The sequence below is a fragment of the Tachyglossus aculeatus genome, chromosome X2 (genome assembly GCF_015852505.1).
Source record: "Tachyglossus aculeatus isolate mTacAcu1 chromosome X2, mTacAcu1.pri, whole genome shotgun sequence".
Lineage (NCBI taxonomy): Eukaryota > Metazoa > Chordata > Mammalia > Monotremata > Tachyglossidae > Tachyglossus > Tachyglossus aculeatus.
Window position 1 is genome coordinate 27234226 of NC_052100.1, and position 16873 is coordinate 27251098.

At 48.2% G+C, this 16873-nt stretch overlaps 1 protein-coding gene across 1 annotated transcript in view; it reads right to left on the minus strand.

The window, feature by feature from the left end:
• The window catches only part of KIF13A (kinesin family member 13A), a 131911-nt gene that overhangs the window by 44205 nt on the left and 70833 nt on the right, over window positions 1-16873 (minus strand). Inside the window, 7 exon segments of the mRNA XM_038770774.1 lie at window positions 2001-2167; window positions 2262-2348; window positions 7286-7416; window positions 8695-8829; window positions 9883-9993; window positions 11639-11851; window positions 13147-13258. Of these exon segments, the coding sequence (XP_038626702.1) occupies window positions 2001-2167; window positions 2262-2348; window positions 7286-7416; window positions 8695-8829; window positions 9883-9993; window positions 11639-11851; window positions 13147-13258 (956 nt within the window).

A 16873-nucleotide genomic window follows, 5' to 3' on the forward strand; every position in this document is an offset into this window, starting at 1 on the left:
TCCCGGCTCCGCCAACTGTCAGCTGGGTGACTTTGGGCGAGTCACTTAACTTCTCTGAGCCTCAGTTCCCTCATCTGTAAAATGGGGATGAAGCCTGTGAGCCCCACGCGGGACAACCTGATCCACTTGGATCCCCCCAATGCTTAGAACAGTGCTTTGCACATAGTAAGTGCTTAACAAATACCATCATTATTATTATTATTACTTCTCTGAGCCTCAGTTTCCTCCTCTGAAAACACGGTGGTCAAGACGATGAGTACCGTGGAGGACATGGACTGTGTCCGACCTGATCATTTTGTATCGACTCCGGGGCTTAGAACAGTGCCTGGCACATAGTTAAGTGCTTAATCAATCCACGGTAATTACTGAGCGCTTACTATAGTGCAGAGCGCTGTAGTAAGCGCTTGGAAGAGTACAACACCTTTGGGAAGTAGGAATCTTTGCCTTAATGGTCTCAGTGGCTCTGCCCAGAAATCGTCACTGAGATCGGAGATGTCACCTTCAATCAATCGATTGTATTTATCGGGCACTTACTGAGCGCAGAGCACTGTACGTTGCAAGCAAAAAAGCTGTCCTAGTGTCAACTCAAAAATCTCCAGTGGCTACCAATCAACCTACGCATCAGGCAGACACTCCGCACCCTGGGCTTCAAGGCTGTCCATCCCCTCGCCCCCTTCTCTCCTTCTCCAGCCCAGCCCGCACCCTCCGCTCCTCTGCCGCTAATCACCTCACCGTGCCTCGTTCTCGCCTGTCCCGCTGTCGACCCCCGGCCCACGTCCTCCCCCTGGCCTGGAATGCCCTCCCTCCACACATCCGCCAAGCTAGCTCTCTTCCTCCCTTCAAAGCCCTACTGAGAGCTCACCTCCTCTGGGAGGCCTTCCCAGACTGAGCCCCCTCCTTCCTCTGCCCCTCCTCCCCCTCCCCATCCCCCCCGCCTTACTTCCTTCCCCTCCCCACAGCACCTCTATATATGCATATATGTTTGTACGTATTTATTACTCTATTTTATTTGTACATATTTATTCTATTTTATTTTGTTAATATGTTTGGTTTTGTTGTCTGTCTCCCCCTTCTAGACTGTGAGCCCGCTGTTGGGTAGGGACCGTCTCTATCTGTTGCCAACTTGTACTTCCCAAGCGCTTAGTACAGTGCTCTGCACACAGTAAGCGCTCAATAAATACGACTGAATGAACTCAAAGCTGCCGAGTGACTGATGACACCGCCAGCACAACCGGCATTTCTGCCACCCTAGGGGATTCTGGGGGGCATTTTTAGATTCACCGCAAGCTGAGAGTTGCCCCGGTTCTGGAACGTCCACAGCTCAACGAGAGGAAACCGGACAAGGAGCCTCTCAGACATGCTGGGCCCGGCTCCTCCTCCTCCTCCTCCTCATCAATCATATTTATTGAGCGCTTACTGTGTGCAGAGCACTGAACTAAGCGCTTGGGAAGTACAAACTGGCAACATATAGAGACGGTCCCTACCCAACAGTGGGCTCACAGTCTTAAAGGGGGAGACAGAGAACAAAATCAAACATACTAACAAAATAAAATAAATAGAATAGACACGTACAAGTAAAATAAATAGAGTAATAAATATGTACAAACATATATCGATATATACAGGTGCTGTGGGGAAGGGAAGGAGGTAAGATGGAGGGGGATGGAGAGGGGGATGAGGGGGAGAGGAAGGAAGGGGCTCAGTCTGGAAAGGCCTCCTGGAGGAGGTGAGCTCTCAGCAGGGCCTTGAAGGAAGGGAGAGAGAGAGCAATCCACCAGTGCTATTTATTGAGCACTTCAGAGCATCCAACGGAAGCAGGACCCGTATTTCCTTGCCCACCAGGAGCGTCCAATCTTAAGGGGAGAGAAGCAAGCTTCTTGCTCCCATCCATACCCCCATGAGATCTGAGATCTCCCTGCCATAACCTTAGATATTCCAGGGCAAACCTCGCTCCCGCCCCTTTCTGGGAAGAGGGTATTCTCCATGCCCCAGGCTCTTACCATTACTGTTTAGGGTCTTCATGATCACTTCCATCTGGGCGAATTCGTAGTTGTAATCCGGCTCCGAGGAAGCTTCGCTTGCTGCGTCCAAGTCCTGCTCTGGAGGACTGGTATCCTTCTCAAACTCCTTTAGCCAATCTCGCCGTTTCCTCTTGGGCAGGTTTACTCTGTTGGAGGGGAGAAGATGGTCAGCCCGTTACCCACTAGAGCAAGGTGAGAGACCTGAGAAATGGAGGTTCAGCTCCCCACTTGAGAGATTACCTAAAAAAGTGGTTGTTTCCCCATAAGATTCTGTCTCCGTGCCAGAGCTGGGTGGCACAGCGCACCAAAGTGCCATTCACACAGGACCTGGAGACAAACAAAAATCCACAAGTCAATCAATGGCATTTATGTATATTTACCTGTATATATGTATATACCTGTATATACGTTTTTACATATTTATTACTCTATTTATTTTACTTGTACATATCCTATTTATTTTATTTTGTTAATATGTTTTGTTTTGTTCTCTGTCTCCCCCTTCTAGACTGTGAGCCCACTGTTGGGTAGGGACCGTCTTTATATGTTGCCAGCTGGTACTTCCCAAGCGCTTAGTACAGTGCTCTGCACACAGTAAGCGCTCAATAAATACGATTGAATGAATGAATGAATTTATGGAGCGCCTCCTGGGTGCCAAGCACTCTACTAAGCGTCTGGGAATGCACAGTACAACAGAGATTGAAGACGCAAAAAGAAAGAAAGTCCCAAGTGATTGAATTGCCAACAAAGGACTGTGCCAACATTACCAAATGTTGTAAGGGAGCCTAGCAAATACAGTCCTTTCTGCTCCAGTGTGGCAATAATAATAGTAATAATAATAATTATGGTACTTTTTAAGATCTTATTGTGTGCCGAGCACTGGAGTAGATATAAATTAATCGGGTTGGACACAGCCCCTGTCCCACATGGGGCTCGCACTCTAATCCCGATTTTACCAATGAGGAAACTGAGACCCAGAGAAGCTTGCCCAAGGTCATAAAGCAGACATGTGGTGGATCCAGGATTAGAACCCAGGTCCCTCTGACCTCTAGGCCCATGCTCTATCCACTAAGTCACAGTAGTTGAGTTCTTGATTAACTTCGTGGATGGGAAAATTACCACCCCATGGATTCCATGGGATTGAGTGGGTTGGGGGGCAGTTGGTTTGAAGACACAAGCAGAGTGGCCTAGTAGAAAGAGCGCAGGCCTGAGAGTCGGAGGAGCTGAGTTCTAATCCCGGCTCTGCCATTTGCCTGCTGTGTGACCTCAGGCAAGACACCTAGCTCCTCTGTGCCTCAGTTCCCTCATCTAGAAAACAGAGATTAAATACCTATTTTCTCTCTCTCCCTAGATTATGAGCCCTGAGAGGGACAGGGACTGTGTCCCACCTGATTAGCCTGCATCTACCCCAGAGCCTGTCACATAATAAACGTTTAACGGTTACCATAAAAAAAAAAATGCCGGATGACATTACATGTGTGCATGCGACCCTTTCTTCTTACATTGAGTCTAGGTGAGCCAGTTTGTGTGGATCATGTCTAGCCGCTGCTGATTCTTGCTGTGGGCAGAATGCTCTCTAATTCTTCCACGGGGGGCTAGCTGAACTGTACACTGAAAACACAGCATTACAACCGAACTGGCTATTAATTTAGCTTCTCAATTGAGCCCGAGACTAATAGTTATAACTGCGGCATTTGTTAAGCGCTTACTATGTGCCAGGCACTTTACGGGCAAATTGGACGCAGTCCCTGTTCCTTGTGGGGCTCACAGTCTTAATCTCCATTTTACAAATGAGGGAACTGAGGCACAGAGTCACGAAGTGATTTGCCGAAGGTCAACCGGCAGGCAAGCGGGGGAGCCGGGATTAGAACTCAGGTCCTTCGGACGCCCAGGGCCTGTGCTCTGCAGAGGGAAATGCAATCTTGTGCTAAAGCCAACACGAGGATCGTGTCCAGCTTTGAGGCTTGCGGCTGGTGAACAGAAAGAAATCTGACGTCCGCGCGTCCGGCCCACGGGATCCCGGCCTCTCTGTCCGGAAGCTGACCACACTGCCCCACGCCCAACTAGAAGATGCTTAAGTACTTTACTACCCCATGTCCCTTTGATTTCTCGAGGCATTGTTAGTGAAGAGTTGGAATGTGCTCGATAAAGAAATTTCCACTGGCTTATTGTCCCAAATTGAGTTTCCTGATACATCTGTTTTCCTCCTGCTAAGGAAATGAGTCCTTTCTCCTGATAAAAAAAAAATTAGACAGAAAATTCTATCCTGTGCCCAGAATGATTCAAACTGAAGGCAGCACACAGTGGGGTGCAGACTTCCGAGTCGAAGTTTTCTGAGGCCTGGGGGAAGTTGAAGATCTTATTTATTTTCACCAAGTTACGATGTTTTTGTGATCTTTCGCGGGATTCTGAAATCCACAGGGTTATTGTAAATACTGCATAAGACTGCCTAATTAGCAAGGGTTCACCTTGAAGAGATCAATCAAATGGCGCTGAAACCCCAGGAACTAAGCTAACATTGATGAGAAATACCCCCGAAAGGCCACGCTAAACCTTTATAAAGTCACCCCCACAACAAAATGTATTTTGCCAGGTAGGTTTTCCACTGACACGCTTCCTATATCCTTGCCAGTCAAAACTATCGACTCCAGGCCCCGTAACTCTATCCTCCCAAGCCTGGGTCCCATCTGTTTGAAACTATGCACTTCATTTTACTAGTCTGAAGAACGGTGGAAAATAGGGTGAGAATTTTTTTTTTTTAAAGAAAATTCAGGGAAGAATTTTCTTCCTAGCGTGCAACTTTCCCCCCTTTCTATCCACTGATTCGACCTTACTTTTCATTCATTCATTCCATCGTATTTATTGAGCGCTTACTGTGTGCACAGCACTGTACTAAGCGCTTGGGCAGTACAAGAGCTGAGGGCATTTCGGGACTAAGTCAGGAGAGCTTCGCTGGACGACGACTGACCGGAGGGGTGGAGGAAGGGTGATCTGAGGGGGGAGGAATTGAGGCCCAAACTATTAACTGCTTCGGATATTCGCCCAAAGTTCCAGCACAAGCCCACGTGTTCAGTCTGAAGAAAACTGGCCGGGGGTCTGAAAGAAATTTTAATAAAACTTTCCCTTTCTCTCTCGTTTTAGGGTTTCCGGTATCTGAAGAGGATCTATCCCCCTTTACGCACTTGCTTTTCACCCCAGCCCCGCTGCACTTAGAAGCCTAACCTCACATTCTGCCATTTCCTTTGTGATTTATTTTATTGTCCGTCTCCCCTTTTTGACGGATGGAATCGTGTCTTCCATCTCTGCTGTAATCTACTCTCCCAAGTGCTTAGTACACTGCTCCGCACTCGGTAAGTGCTCAATATACACTACTGACTGATTGACTCGTGTCGGCCTAGAGATGTGATGGGTTTTGGGAAAGTAGGGGAAGCGAGGCTAGGCAAAAAATCACACGAATATTATTTATTGAGTCCTTCTTGGGAACGTTTACTTTGTGCAGAGCACTGTACCGAGGCAGATAGGGTATTATGCTGTTACTTGTCATCTATTTACTGAGCACCTATTGAATAATAATAATAATACTAATGGTACTTGTTAAGTGCTTACCATGTGAGCCCACTGTTGGGTAGGGACCGTCTCTATATGTTGCCAACTTGTACATCCCAAGCGCTTAGTACAGTGCTCTGCACACAGTAAGAGCTCAACAAATACGACTGAATGAATGAATGAATGTGCCAAGCACTGTTCTAAGAGCTGGGTAGATCAATCAATCAATCAATCGTATTTATTGAGCGCTTACTATGTGCAGAGCACTGTACTAAGCGCTTGGGAAGTACAAATTGGCATCACATAGAGACAGTCCCTACCCAACAGTGGGCTCACAGTCTAAAATAGAAGTTAAACAGGCTGGACACAGTCCCTGTCCCACATGGGGCACACGCCCTTAATCCCCATTTTACAAAGGAGGGAACTGAGGCCCAGAGAAGTGAAGTGACTTGCCCAAAGTCACACAGCGGACATATGGCAGAGCCGGAATTAGAACCCAGGACCTTCTGACTCTCAATAAGCCCGGGCTCTGTCCACTAAGCCGCCGCTGCTTCTCATCCAATTAAATGCACTGTACTAAGCGCTTGGGGAGTTCAACAGAAGCACGACACATTCCCTTTCCACAAGAAGTTTCCACTCCAGAAGGGAGACTTACACTAATGTATGTAACTAGGGAAAAATGAAGGTGGTGTTCTCGCTCTACAATGCTCTCCTCCCTCTTCCCCATAATAACCTCGGACTTATAAGTCTTCATTTTCCATCTCCTCTCTCTTTTGTCCTTCATCTCTATATTCAAAAGCCCTTTTCCTCCCGAGAGCTAACCCCAGCCCGTAACAGGATACAAACAGGAAAACCTAGAAGCCCCCTGGCTCTAAAAAACTTTTAGCCTGACCGCATTTCTGACTTTAGTCATGCACTTTATTTCTCTAACCTTTTAAGCCCATTTGCTACCTGAATACTTTCAAAATCACTTAACTAAATAAAGGATCTAAAGACCAAAATATCCTCATTTTTAAAATTTTTTATAGTATTTTTTATTTCCTATGTGTCAAGGCCTCTTCTAAGCGCTGGGGTAGATACAGGATAATCGGATTGTACACAGTCCCTGTCGCACATGGCGCTTACAGTCTAAGTAGGAGGGTGAACAGGTACTGAATCCCATTTTATGGTTGAGGAAACTGAGGCCCAGAGAAGTAAAGGGACCTGCCCACGGTCACACGGCAGGCAAGTGATGGAGCCGGGATTAGAACTCAGGCCCGGGCTCTTTCTACTAGGCCACACTCCTTCACCTAGTATGCTCCCAAATTTTAACTCTATACAACGGCTCTGCTCTTTTCCACACCCCAAAGTTTCAGAGAAGAAGCAGGGCCTAGTGGATAGAGCCCGGAACTGGGAGTCACAAGGTAATGGGTTCAAATCCCGGCTCTGCCCCTCGTCTGCTGTGTGACCTTGGGCAGGTCACTTCACTTCTCTGGGCCTCAGTTACATCATCTGGGAAATGGGGATCGGGATTGTGAGCTCCAAGGGGAATGAGTCCAACCCAATTTGCTTGTATCCACCCCGGCGCTTAGTACAGTGCCTGGCACATAGTAAGTGCTTAACAAATACCATAATAATAATAATACTGTGACATTCTAGCCATCAAACTCAGTCAAAACAGAGCACTGACTCCTTCTCCCACGGCCCGACACTGCTGACCTGCTCTCTCGTTCTCTTACCTTGCATTTTCTTTTGGAGTGAGACAAACATCGCCATCCGTTGCAATGTCTATCTCGCAGTGCTCCGCTTGAATTCCTATACCAAAGAGCTGAATATCCTGAGATGTGGCTGCCCCGATCCTGGTGTGATCCTGGGAAGAGATGGGAGAGTCCACAGTCCAGGAGCGGCATCCAAATGACTGAACCCAAGCTGTCCCAAAACCTATCAATCGATCCATCGATCTCATTTGTTGGTTTTATGGTACTTGCTAAGCGCTACGTGTCAAACACCGTTCTAAGCACTGGGATAGGTACAAGCTAATTAGGTCACATACAGTCCCTGTCCTGCATGGGAACTCCCAGTCATAAGCAGGAGGGAGAACAGTGCTCTCTCAATTGCATTTATTGAGCGCTGACTGTGTGTGGAACACTGTACTAAGCGCCTGGGAGAGTACAACAGAACAAAGTTGGTAGATACGTTCCAATCAATCCATCGTATCTACTGCGTGCTTGCAGTAAGCACTTGGGAGAGTCCAATATAACAATATAACGGACACATTCCTTGCCCATAACGGGTTTACAGTCTAGAGGAGTAGTCTACAGTCTAGCTGAGAGTAGCCTGGGGAATCAGCAGGGTTTGAAAATAAATTGGCAAAAACCCGGGAGATTAGATTGATGGGGATGGGGTTTGAGAGTAACGGAATTTATTACACATTCTATGCTAAGCAAAAGAGCGGAGACACGATGATCAGATCGGACAGTCTCCGCACGGTTTCCTTGGAAAAGTGTTATTATATCTCCCCTTCCAGGCTGTGAGCTCGTTGTAGGGAACGGAACCGCCAACTCTGCTGTATTGTACTCTCCCAAGCGCTTAGTACCATGCTCTGCACATAGTAAGCTCTCGATCAATACCACTGACTGATTATAAGAATAAACATTTTCTACTCGACCAATAACCGGAATGGGTGCGGCCATGGATCTTCGACTAAAAGCCTGGTGACACTTCTGGACTCTGAAAGAAACCCCAGCCCTCAGCTGGCAGGAAAACTAACTCCGGTGCTTCCGTTCACCTCCCGGAGGAAACTTTTCCAACCTCCAAGGGGGGGGGCACCGGTCTAACCACCAAGGCCTCTGCTTAGCCTACGACCAGCTCCGTGATGACACTCTCCCTCCTCCTGCCCCCGCCAGAGGCTGCCCACCCCCTATCTCCGGTTGAGGATTTGAACTCGGCTCCTGCTTTCTCAGGGGCGACTGGGAGCTTTGGTAAGGGCCAGGAACCGCTCCGGGCCCCCAATTCAACCTCCGGATGGCACAGGTGCCCGCAACTCTTGGCCTCCGACCCCTTGCCCAGTACACCGGCCCCAATGTGGGGTCGCAAACCAAACGGAACTGAGGGCGATGGACGGCCCCCGTGACGAGAGCCTCCTTACCTTTAAGTAGTACACCAGGAGCTCGTTGAGAGCAGGATCCGCATTCAGGTTCACTAGGTAGCACTTGTCATCCCCGACCTTGATGCCAGAAGTCTCCAGGGAGATCCCCATGCTCTCCAACTGCCTCTGCCTCTCCTGTGGACAAGCCAGACAGACGCTCCCACGTTGGGGGGGCAGGCGGGACCCTCGACGACGGGCAGCCGCGACCTCCCTCGGGTGACAGGGAAGGGTCAGCCCGGCCGACCGTGCCCAACCCAGGAGGCAAGGGGCTTCGGCGGATAGGGCTGGGGCTCGGCAACATTTCCCAAGCTTCCACAAGACAGTTGGGACCGATCTTTCGATCACTATATCAGTGGATCAATGGTATTTATTGAGCGCTTACTGCGTGTAGAGCACGGGGCCATGGGTGAGCTGCAATTGCCAGCTTTCTCTCATTCATATTAAGTGAATGCTAGTCATCCTCCTCTGCCACTTTTTGGTTTTTGTTAAGCACTTACTACGTGCCAGGAACTGTACTAAGCGCTGGAACAGATACAAGTTAATCAGGTTGGACAGAGTTCATGGTCCACATGGGACTCACAGTCTTCATCTCCATTTTTTTTTTAATGGTACTTGTTGAGGGCTTACTATGTGCCAAGTACTGTACTAAGCACTGGGGCAGATACAGACTAATCAGGTTGGACACAGTCCATTTCCTGCATGGGGCTTACAGTCTTCACCTCCATTTTCCAGATGAGGTAACTGAGGCACCGAGAAGTGTAGTGACTTGCCCAAGGCCACACAGCAGACCAGTGTGGGAAACGGGATTAGAACCCAGGTCTTTCCAACAACCTGCCCCTCCGCTGATCCCTCTCTTCCTTCTAATTCACGGCAGAGGAGGCGATTTCTTACGAGCCCAGGGGATCATGCAAATCTGGGAAAACCTGGCAGAAAGCCCTGGAAAACTCCCTTCTCTCTACTATTGCTATCTTTTCTGAGACCACCCAGTAAGCTTTTGTCCCTGTGGTGACAGGGTTGGTAGTATTTACGAGGTTTGAGGTAATCACACCAACCCCAGGCCGCAAGTGATGCTGGCAAGCAGCGAGGCAGTGTTGGGAATCAGTCGGGGAGAGCCTAAAAACCCAAACCACTGCAACTCTGAGGGGGAATTACGTCCAAGACAGAAAAACTCAAATGGAATTGGCGTACCTGTGCAATTGCTTCTGTTTTCTGCAACTTCTCCTCCCAAGTGACCGTCAGTTCTTTGATCAGCTTTTCGGATTCTTCCAATTTTTCCTTCAGCTCTGGAGCTTTCATGGCCTTAAGGACAATATGAAAGCTGCCATTACACTCTCTGAATCTTCCTTCCGCCATCCGATGATGAACAAAGCACTCTCCCTCTTCTAGAGGACGGGCGGAGTTGGGGGGCCGATCCCCCAGATTGTCCCGGGCAGTGAACGCCAATTTCTAGGCGCCATTTCATATTTTCTCCACCCACTGCGGGGCGAGGATCAGTAACTACTGAATTACATTCATTCAATCGTATTTATTGAGCGCTTACTGTGTGCAGAGCACTGTACTAAGCGGTTGGGAAGTACAAGTTGGCAACATATAGAGACGGTCCCCACCCAACAGTGGGCTCACAGTCTAGAAGCGGGAGACAGGGAACAAAACCAAACATATTAACAAAATAAAATAAATAGAATAAATATGTACAAATAAAATAAATAAATAGAGAAATAAATTACACACTTTCTTGGTCCTCTTTCGGAGGGGAGGATATTAGTCCCTGATTTTAAAATTACATTTCAAAAATTTGGCAACAAAAAGGTGAGAAGAGAGCTTTAAATTTCATACTTATTTTAAAGATTAGGGAAAGAAAGATACATGCTGAGAGGTCACCTCTGCAAGGACACTAGCCAAGTAGAAATAAAGGTCACAACATGGAATGATTTTTTTTTTTTAAGCAAGGACAGATATTACCCACATGTTACTGATGAAGGCATTCCAGTTAGATTTAAATACTTTCAATTTCCTTGCAGAAACTAGTCTGGCCCCTTTATTGCAATAACTCATTGTTACTAGCAAGCTATTATTCACTTAGAAACCAGACACCTGGAGAGAGGGGCAGTAATCTGACCCTGAATTTGTTCACTGTGAACACTCTGGGGGGTGTTAAACTATGGCAGACGTTGATTTAGGAAAAGAAAGAAGAAAGAAAATTTCAAGATGTTCTTTTCACTTGATGGGAAGATACTTTCTAGTTCCCCACAGGAATGTAGACCTCTGTAGAATAAATGAAGACCGGGTGGCTTCAAGGGGCAACTCTAGAAAAAGTTGAAGCATTAAAGACCCCTCTCAGAGCACTTCAGGTCAGTGCTTGGCTGGAAACGGGTACCGGATCCCCGTTTTACAGATGAGGAGGCTGAGGCCCAGAGAAGTGGAGTGACTTGCCTGAAGTCACAGAGCGGGCAAGAGGCAGATCTGGGATCAGAACCCAGCCCCTCTGGCTTTTGGGCGGGCGCTCTTTCCGTCAGGTTGCGCCGCTTCTCAGAGCTGGGCTCCAGGGAGAAGGCCGGGTGCCTTTTGGGGCCTGTCCCTTGGGGGGCTCACAGTCTTCCCCATTTTATACATGAGAGAACTGAGGCACAGAGAAGTGATGTGACTTGCCCAGCGTCACACGGCAGACAAGCGGAACTCAGATCCTTCTAACTCCCGGACCTGTGCTCTATCCACTAGGCCTCCCTGCTCCTCGAAACTGTCTTGAAACTGGCCACCCCCACTCAGGAGGAGGAATCAGACCTGGGATCCTTGACTCCACCCCCCAAATCTAGCGCTCTTAAACCTTTAGACGCCACACCTCTCGGGTGATTGATATCCACAGGCCAACCCGTTCCTAATTCACCCGGATACTCGCTCCTCCTTCCCACGAAGCCAGCTGCAGCACCCGGAACTCCCGGTTTACCTCAGCCTGGGACAGCTGCTCCTTCAACTTTTCCACTTCTTCCCGGAGTTCTCTGATGACTCTGGCATTGGGGTCTTCATTGACCACCGCGTGGTTGACGATCCTCTTGGCTCTGTCGGCGTATCGCAGCGTGGAGAGGGTCTCCTCGTAGTTGTCCGCCGCCGGGCTGATGGTGGCGATCATGGAAGTTTGGCTGTTGCCCCCCAAGTTGTCCTGCAAGATTGGGGGGGAGGTGTCGGGAATAAAGCAGATTCAACCTCTGTTCCCTCCACATGCTCCTTCCAGTGCTTAGTACAGTGCTTGGCACATAGGAAGCGCTTAACAAGTTCCATTATTTAATTTGATTTTTTAACTGGTATTTGTCAAGCATTTAATACATGCCAGGCACTGTACTAAGCGCTGGGGCAGATACAGGGTTGCCCAGCTGGATGCAGTCCCTGTCCCACATGGGGCTCTCCGTCTTAATCCCCATTTTACAGATGAGGTAACTGAAGCCCAGAAAAGTGAAGTGGTTTGCCCAAGACAAGTGGCAGAGCCGGGATCAGAAGCCAGGTCCTTCTAACTCCCAGGCTCGTGCTCTATCCACTAGGCCAAACTGCTTCTCATTAATATTATTACTATTATTACTATGCACAGAGAAGACAAAGTTCAGAAGTGGGAAACATGAGCAGGGCCATTACTGAGCCAGACCAAGAGGCCATGCTGTCTCCGCCGGCAACTGGGGGAACACAGGGCTGGTTGTCCTTGCTTCCTCACCAAACCCTGAAGTACAAAGGCTCGCCCACATTACAATCACCATCAGGACGCCGTCCGGAAGAGGACTGAATCATTTCTCTCCCAATTTATAATCCATTAACGACGTCCAGCATCTGACTGAGCCTGACCTCTCGGGGTAATCAAGCCACAGGGTGACAAAGAACATGGCCTACTGGGCAGAGCTCGGACCTGGGAATCACAAGGTCATGGGTTCTAATCCTAGTTCTGCCACTTGCTGGCTCTGTGACTTTGGGTAAATCACTTCACTTCTCTGGACCTCAGTTTCCTCATCTGCAAAATGGGGATTGAGACTGTGGGCCCCACATGGGACAAGGGACTGTTCCAACACGATTTGCTTGTATCCACCCTAGTGCTTAGTACAGTGCCTAGCATGTAGTAAGCATTTAACAGATACCATCATTTCTCTAGACTGTAAGCTCGTTGTGGGCAGGGAATGCGTCTATTGGTGTATTTTCCTCTCCCAAGTGCTTAGCAGTGTGCTCTGCATACAGTATAGGGCTCAGTAAATATGACTGAGTGAATGGAATTTTTCCTCTACAACCTGGGGCAGCTAACGGTACAATCCATAAGCAGGAAGGCGTCGAAGTGCAAGGACGCAATTATTTATCCCCTGTCCCCAGCCCACACACCCACCCAAGCAAACACGCTGACATGCACACTGTCCCTCCCCGTCCCGGCTGAACTGCTCGGTCTAAGTACGGGGCACGAGACGCCAAGAATTGTTCATTTACCTTGAGGAGCCAGGTGAGGACTGAATCCCGATAAGGCACAAATTTGCTCTTCCCTTTCCCGGCTGCTTGATCGGCCAGGGATGAGATAACCAGTCCCAGGGTTGTGAGAGACCTAAGGTAAAAAATGAAATATCAGAGAGAGAGAGAGAGAGAGAGAGAGAGAGAGAGAGAGAGAGTGTGTGTGTTTGTGTGTGTGTTGGGGGTGAATGTGCAGGGGAGGGGGAGAGAGAGGGAGGGAGAGAGAGAAAGAGTGTGTGTGTGTGTGTGTGTGTGTGTGTGTGTGTGTGTGTGTGTGTGTGAAAATTGCCAGGAAGGAAAAAAAACTCCACTGTGAGCCAATGGTGCAAAAGGGAACAAAATGACTTGACCGATTACGAGCAATTCACAGAAATGCCTATAATCAAGCAACCAATCAACCAATCAATGGTATAAACTGAGGACCAGGCACTGCGCTGTTCGCTTGGGAGAAATCAACATCATCAATCGTATTTATTGAGCGCTTACTATGTGCAGAGCACTGTACTAAGCGCTTGGGAAGTACAAATTGGCAACATATAGAGACAGTGCCTACCCAACAGTGGGCTCACAGTCTAAAAGGGGGAGACAGAGAACAAAACCAAACATACTAACAAAATAAAATAAATAGGATAGATATGTACAAGCAAAATAAATAAATAAATAAATAAATAGAGTAATAAATATGTACAAACATATATACATATATACAGCAGCGAGGCGTGGGCTTCTTCTCCTTAATAATAATTTTGGTATTCGTTTAAGCGCTCGCTATGTGCCAGGCACTGTGCTAAGCGCCGGGGTGGACACCAGCAGATTGGGCTGGACACAGTCCCTGTCCCACGTGGGGCTGACAGTCTCAACTCCCATTTTACAGATGAGGTAACGGAGGCCCAGAGAAGCAAAGTGACTTACCCAAGGTCACACAGCAGACAAGCGGTGGAGCCTGGGTTAGAACCTATGACCTTCGGACTCCCAAGCCAGGGCTCTACCCACTAGGACATGCTGTTTCTCCTTAAGGGGCTTACCATCTAATACCATCTCCTCATCACCGACTAGCCGTAATAATAATAATGATAATAATAATAATAATAATGATGGCATTTATTCAGCAAAGCACTTTTCTAAGCGCTGGGGAGGTTACGAGGTGATCAGGTTGTCCCACGGGGGGCTCACAGTCTTAATCCCCATTTTCCAGATGAGGTAACTGAGGCCCAGAGAAGTAAAGTGACTCGCCCAAAGTCACCCAGCTGACAATTGGCGGAGCTGGGATTTGAACCCCTGACCTCTGACTCCAAAGCCTGGGCTCTTTCCACTGAGCCCCACTGATTCTCTACTCCGTAGAAGCAGAGTTCCCGCTACTGGGGGTCACAGGGACGAGGGAAAGCATCAAAATCGTTCATTTTAGAGCACCCCCAAATTCCCGGTTAGCGGGTCTCAAACGAAAGCCCGCTGACCAGCAGCACGAAATTCCGTTTCCCATGGTTATAGGTGGGTGTTTCACCAAAAAAGATGTCACCCTTACACAGGGGGTCACCCTAGCCCTGGGGGAGTCGAGCCTCCTCCAGGCACTCATCTCTGTATTTTCCAGCTCTAGCTGTAATTTATTTTAGGGTCTGTCGCTCCTTGAAGATAGGGATTGTTCCCACTAACCCTACTGTCCACTCCCAAGTGCAAACTACAGTCCTCTCCACGGAGTACAAACTCAATAAATATCACTGATTCATTAACTGAAGATGATCGAGTACGGGGCCCCAAGGCATTTTTAAACAGGAGGAATCTAGCCTGGATCGCAACGGCGAGAACTTTCCAAAGAAACTGGATTGTGGCCGCTGATGGCTTTTTCCCCCCTTCCCATTTCCTTGGACTGTGAGTCCCATGTGGGGCAGGGACTTAGTCTATCCGGTTTATCCTGATTTACTCCAGTTCTCAGTACTTATGAAGGGCCGTATGGTTTCATGGAAGAAAGTTGCCTCTGGGTAGGGGAGGAGAAATCAGGGGTGGGGAGAGGGGAGAAGCGCTTTCTGCCAGGGACTGTCTCTATGTGTTGCCAACTTGTACTTCCCAAGCGCTTAGTACAGTGCTCTGCACACAGTAAGTGCTCAATAAATACGATTGATTGATTGATTGAGTCAGTAGATACATTCCCTGCCCACAATGAGCTCTCAGGGGGAGACAGATACTAACATAAATAGGTAATTCAAGAGGCATAGTATGAGTCAGAATTTTAGTCACTGGATGTATTTCAAAGGGATTACAATCCCTTTGGGGAAGATGGTTCAGGAATAACAGGAGTGCAGCCTGTCTCTTTTCCTAGTGCACCAATGGCTGAACAGTCATCAGAATCTGCCGTGCAAGCCTTGGCTAAGTTTTTAAACTTTTAAACTTTCAAGGTGTCTTTCATGGTAACCCATGTCACCTGAGGCATCTATTCCCCATAAGAAATGTAACTTCCACCCTACCTTGAATCGTGCATTTATCTGACTGTGAATTGGAACAGTGGTAGTCAAGTGAAGTTTAGTCTCTCGACCTCTTTTTCCAACCTTTGGGAAAGCTTCACCCAGGTTATAGAAATGGAGGGAGAAGCATTTGGAAGAGAAGAGGAGAAGGGAGGTTGGGTTAGGCAAATGAGCAGTGGAAGCCATCCATTCTGAAGGCATTCTCTGGCAAGAGGTCTCCTTTCAAAGTAGTACTTTGGGTTATCTTGTAATGTTCATCTAGCTTTATTTCTATTCATTCTGATGACTTGACACCTGTCCACATGTTTTGTTTTGTTGTCCGTCTCCCCCATTGTTGGATAGGGACCGTCTCTATCTGTTGCCAACTTGTACTTCCCAAGGGCTTAGTACAGTGCTCTGCACACAGTAAGCGCTCAATAAATACGATTGAATGAATTTCTTCCTTAGGAACACCGAGAGCGAATCCTGCCCCTTACACAGATTCATTGGCGGTGACCTCACTCTGGGCTGGAGAAAAGCCAGAACCCAAGTGACTCACTTTCCCAGGAGCCCTGTTTGGCTCTGCCCTGGGGCCAGGGTGAGGCAGAACCTGCGAGTAATAAGGGTGGTATCTGTTAAGCGCTTACTATGTGGCGCACACTCTTCTAAGCGGTGTGGTAAGTGACGCAGAAGGGAGAGGGAGTAGGAGAAATGAGGGCTTAGCTGGGGACGGCCTCTTGCGGGAGCTGTGATTTTAAGAAGGGCTTTGAAGGTGGAAAGCTGTGGTTTGTCATATATCAATCAATCAATCGTATTTATTGAGCGCTTACTGCGTGCAGAGCACTGTACTAAGCGCTTGGGAAGTACAAGTTGGCAACATATAGCGACAGTCCCTACCCAACAGTGGGCTCACAAAAGGGGAGGGCGTTCCAGGCCAAATGAAGGATTTAGGCAAGGGCCCTGTGGTGAGATAGAATGAGATCAAGGTACAGTGAGTAGGTTGGCATTAGAGGAGCAAAGTGTGGGCCAGACTGGAGTAGGAGATCAGCGAAGGAGAGTGCTGACCCCGGTTATTTACAAATAGCGGGAGCATTCAAAGGAACAAAGATACTCAGATGGCATTGACACCTGTCTACTTGCTTTGTTTCGTTGTCCGTCTCCCCCCTTCTAGACTGTGAGCCCACTGTTGGGTAGGGACCGTCTCTATATGTTGCCGATTTGTACTTCCCAAGCGCTTATACAGTGCTCTGCACGCAGTAAGCGCTCAATAAATA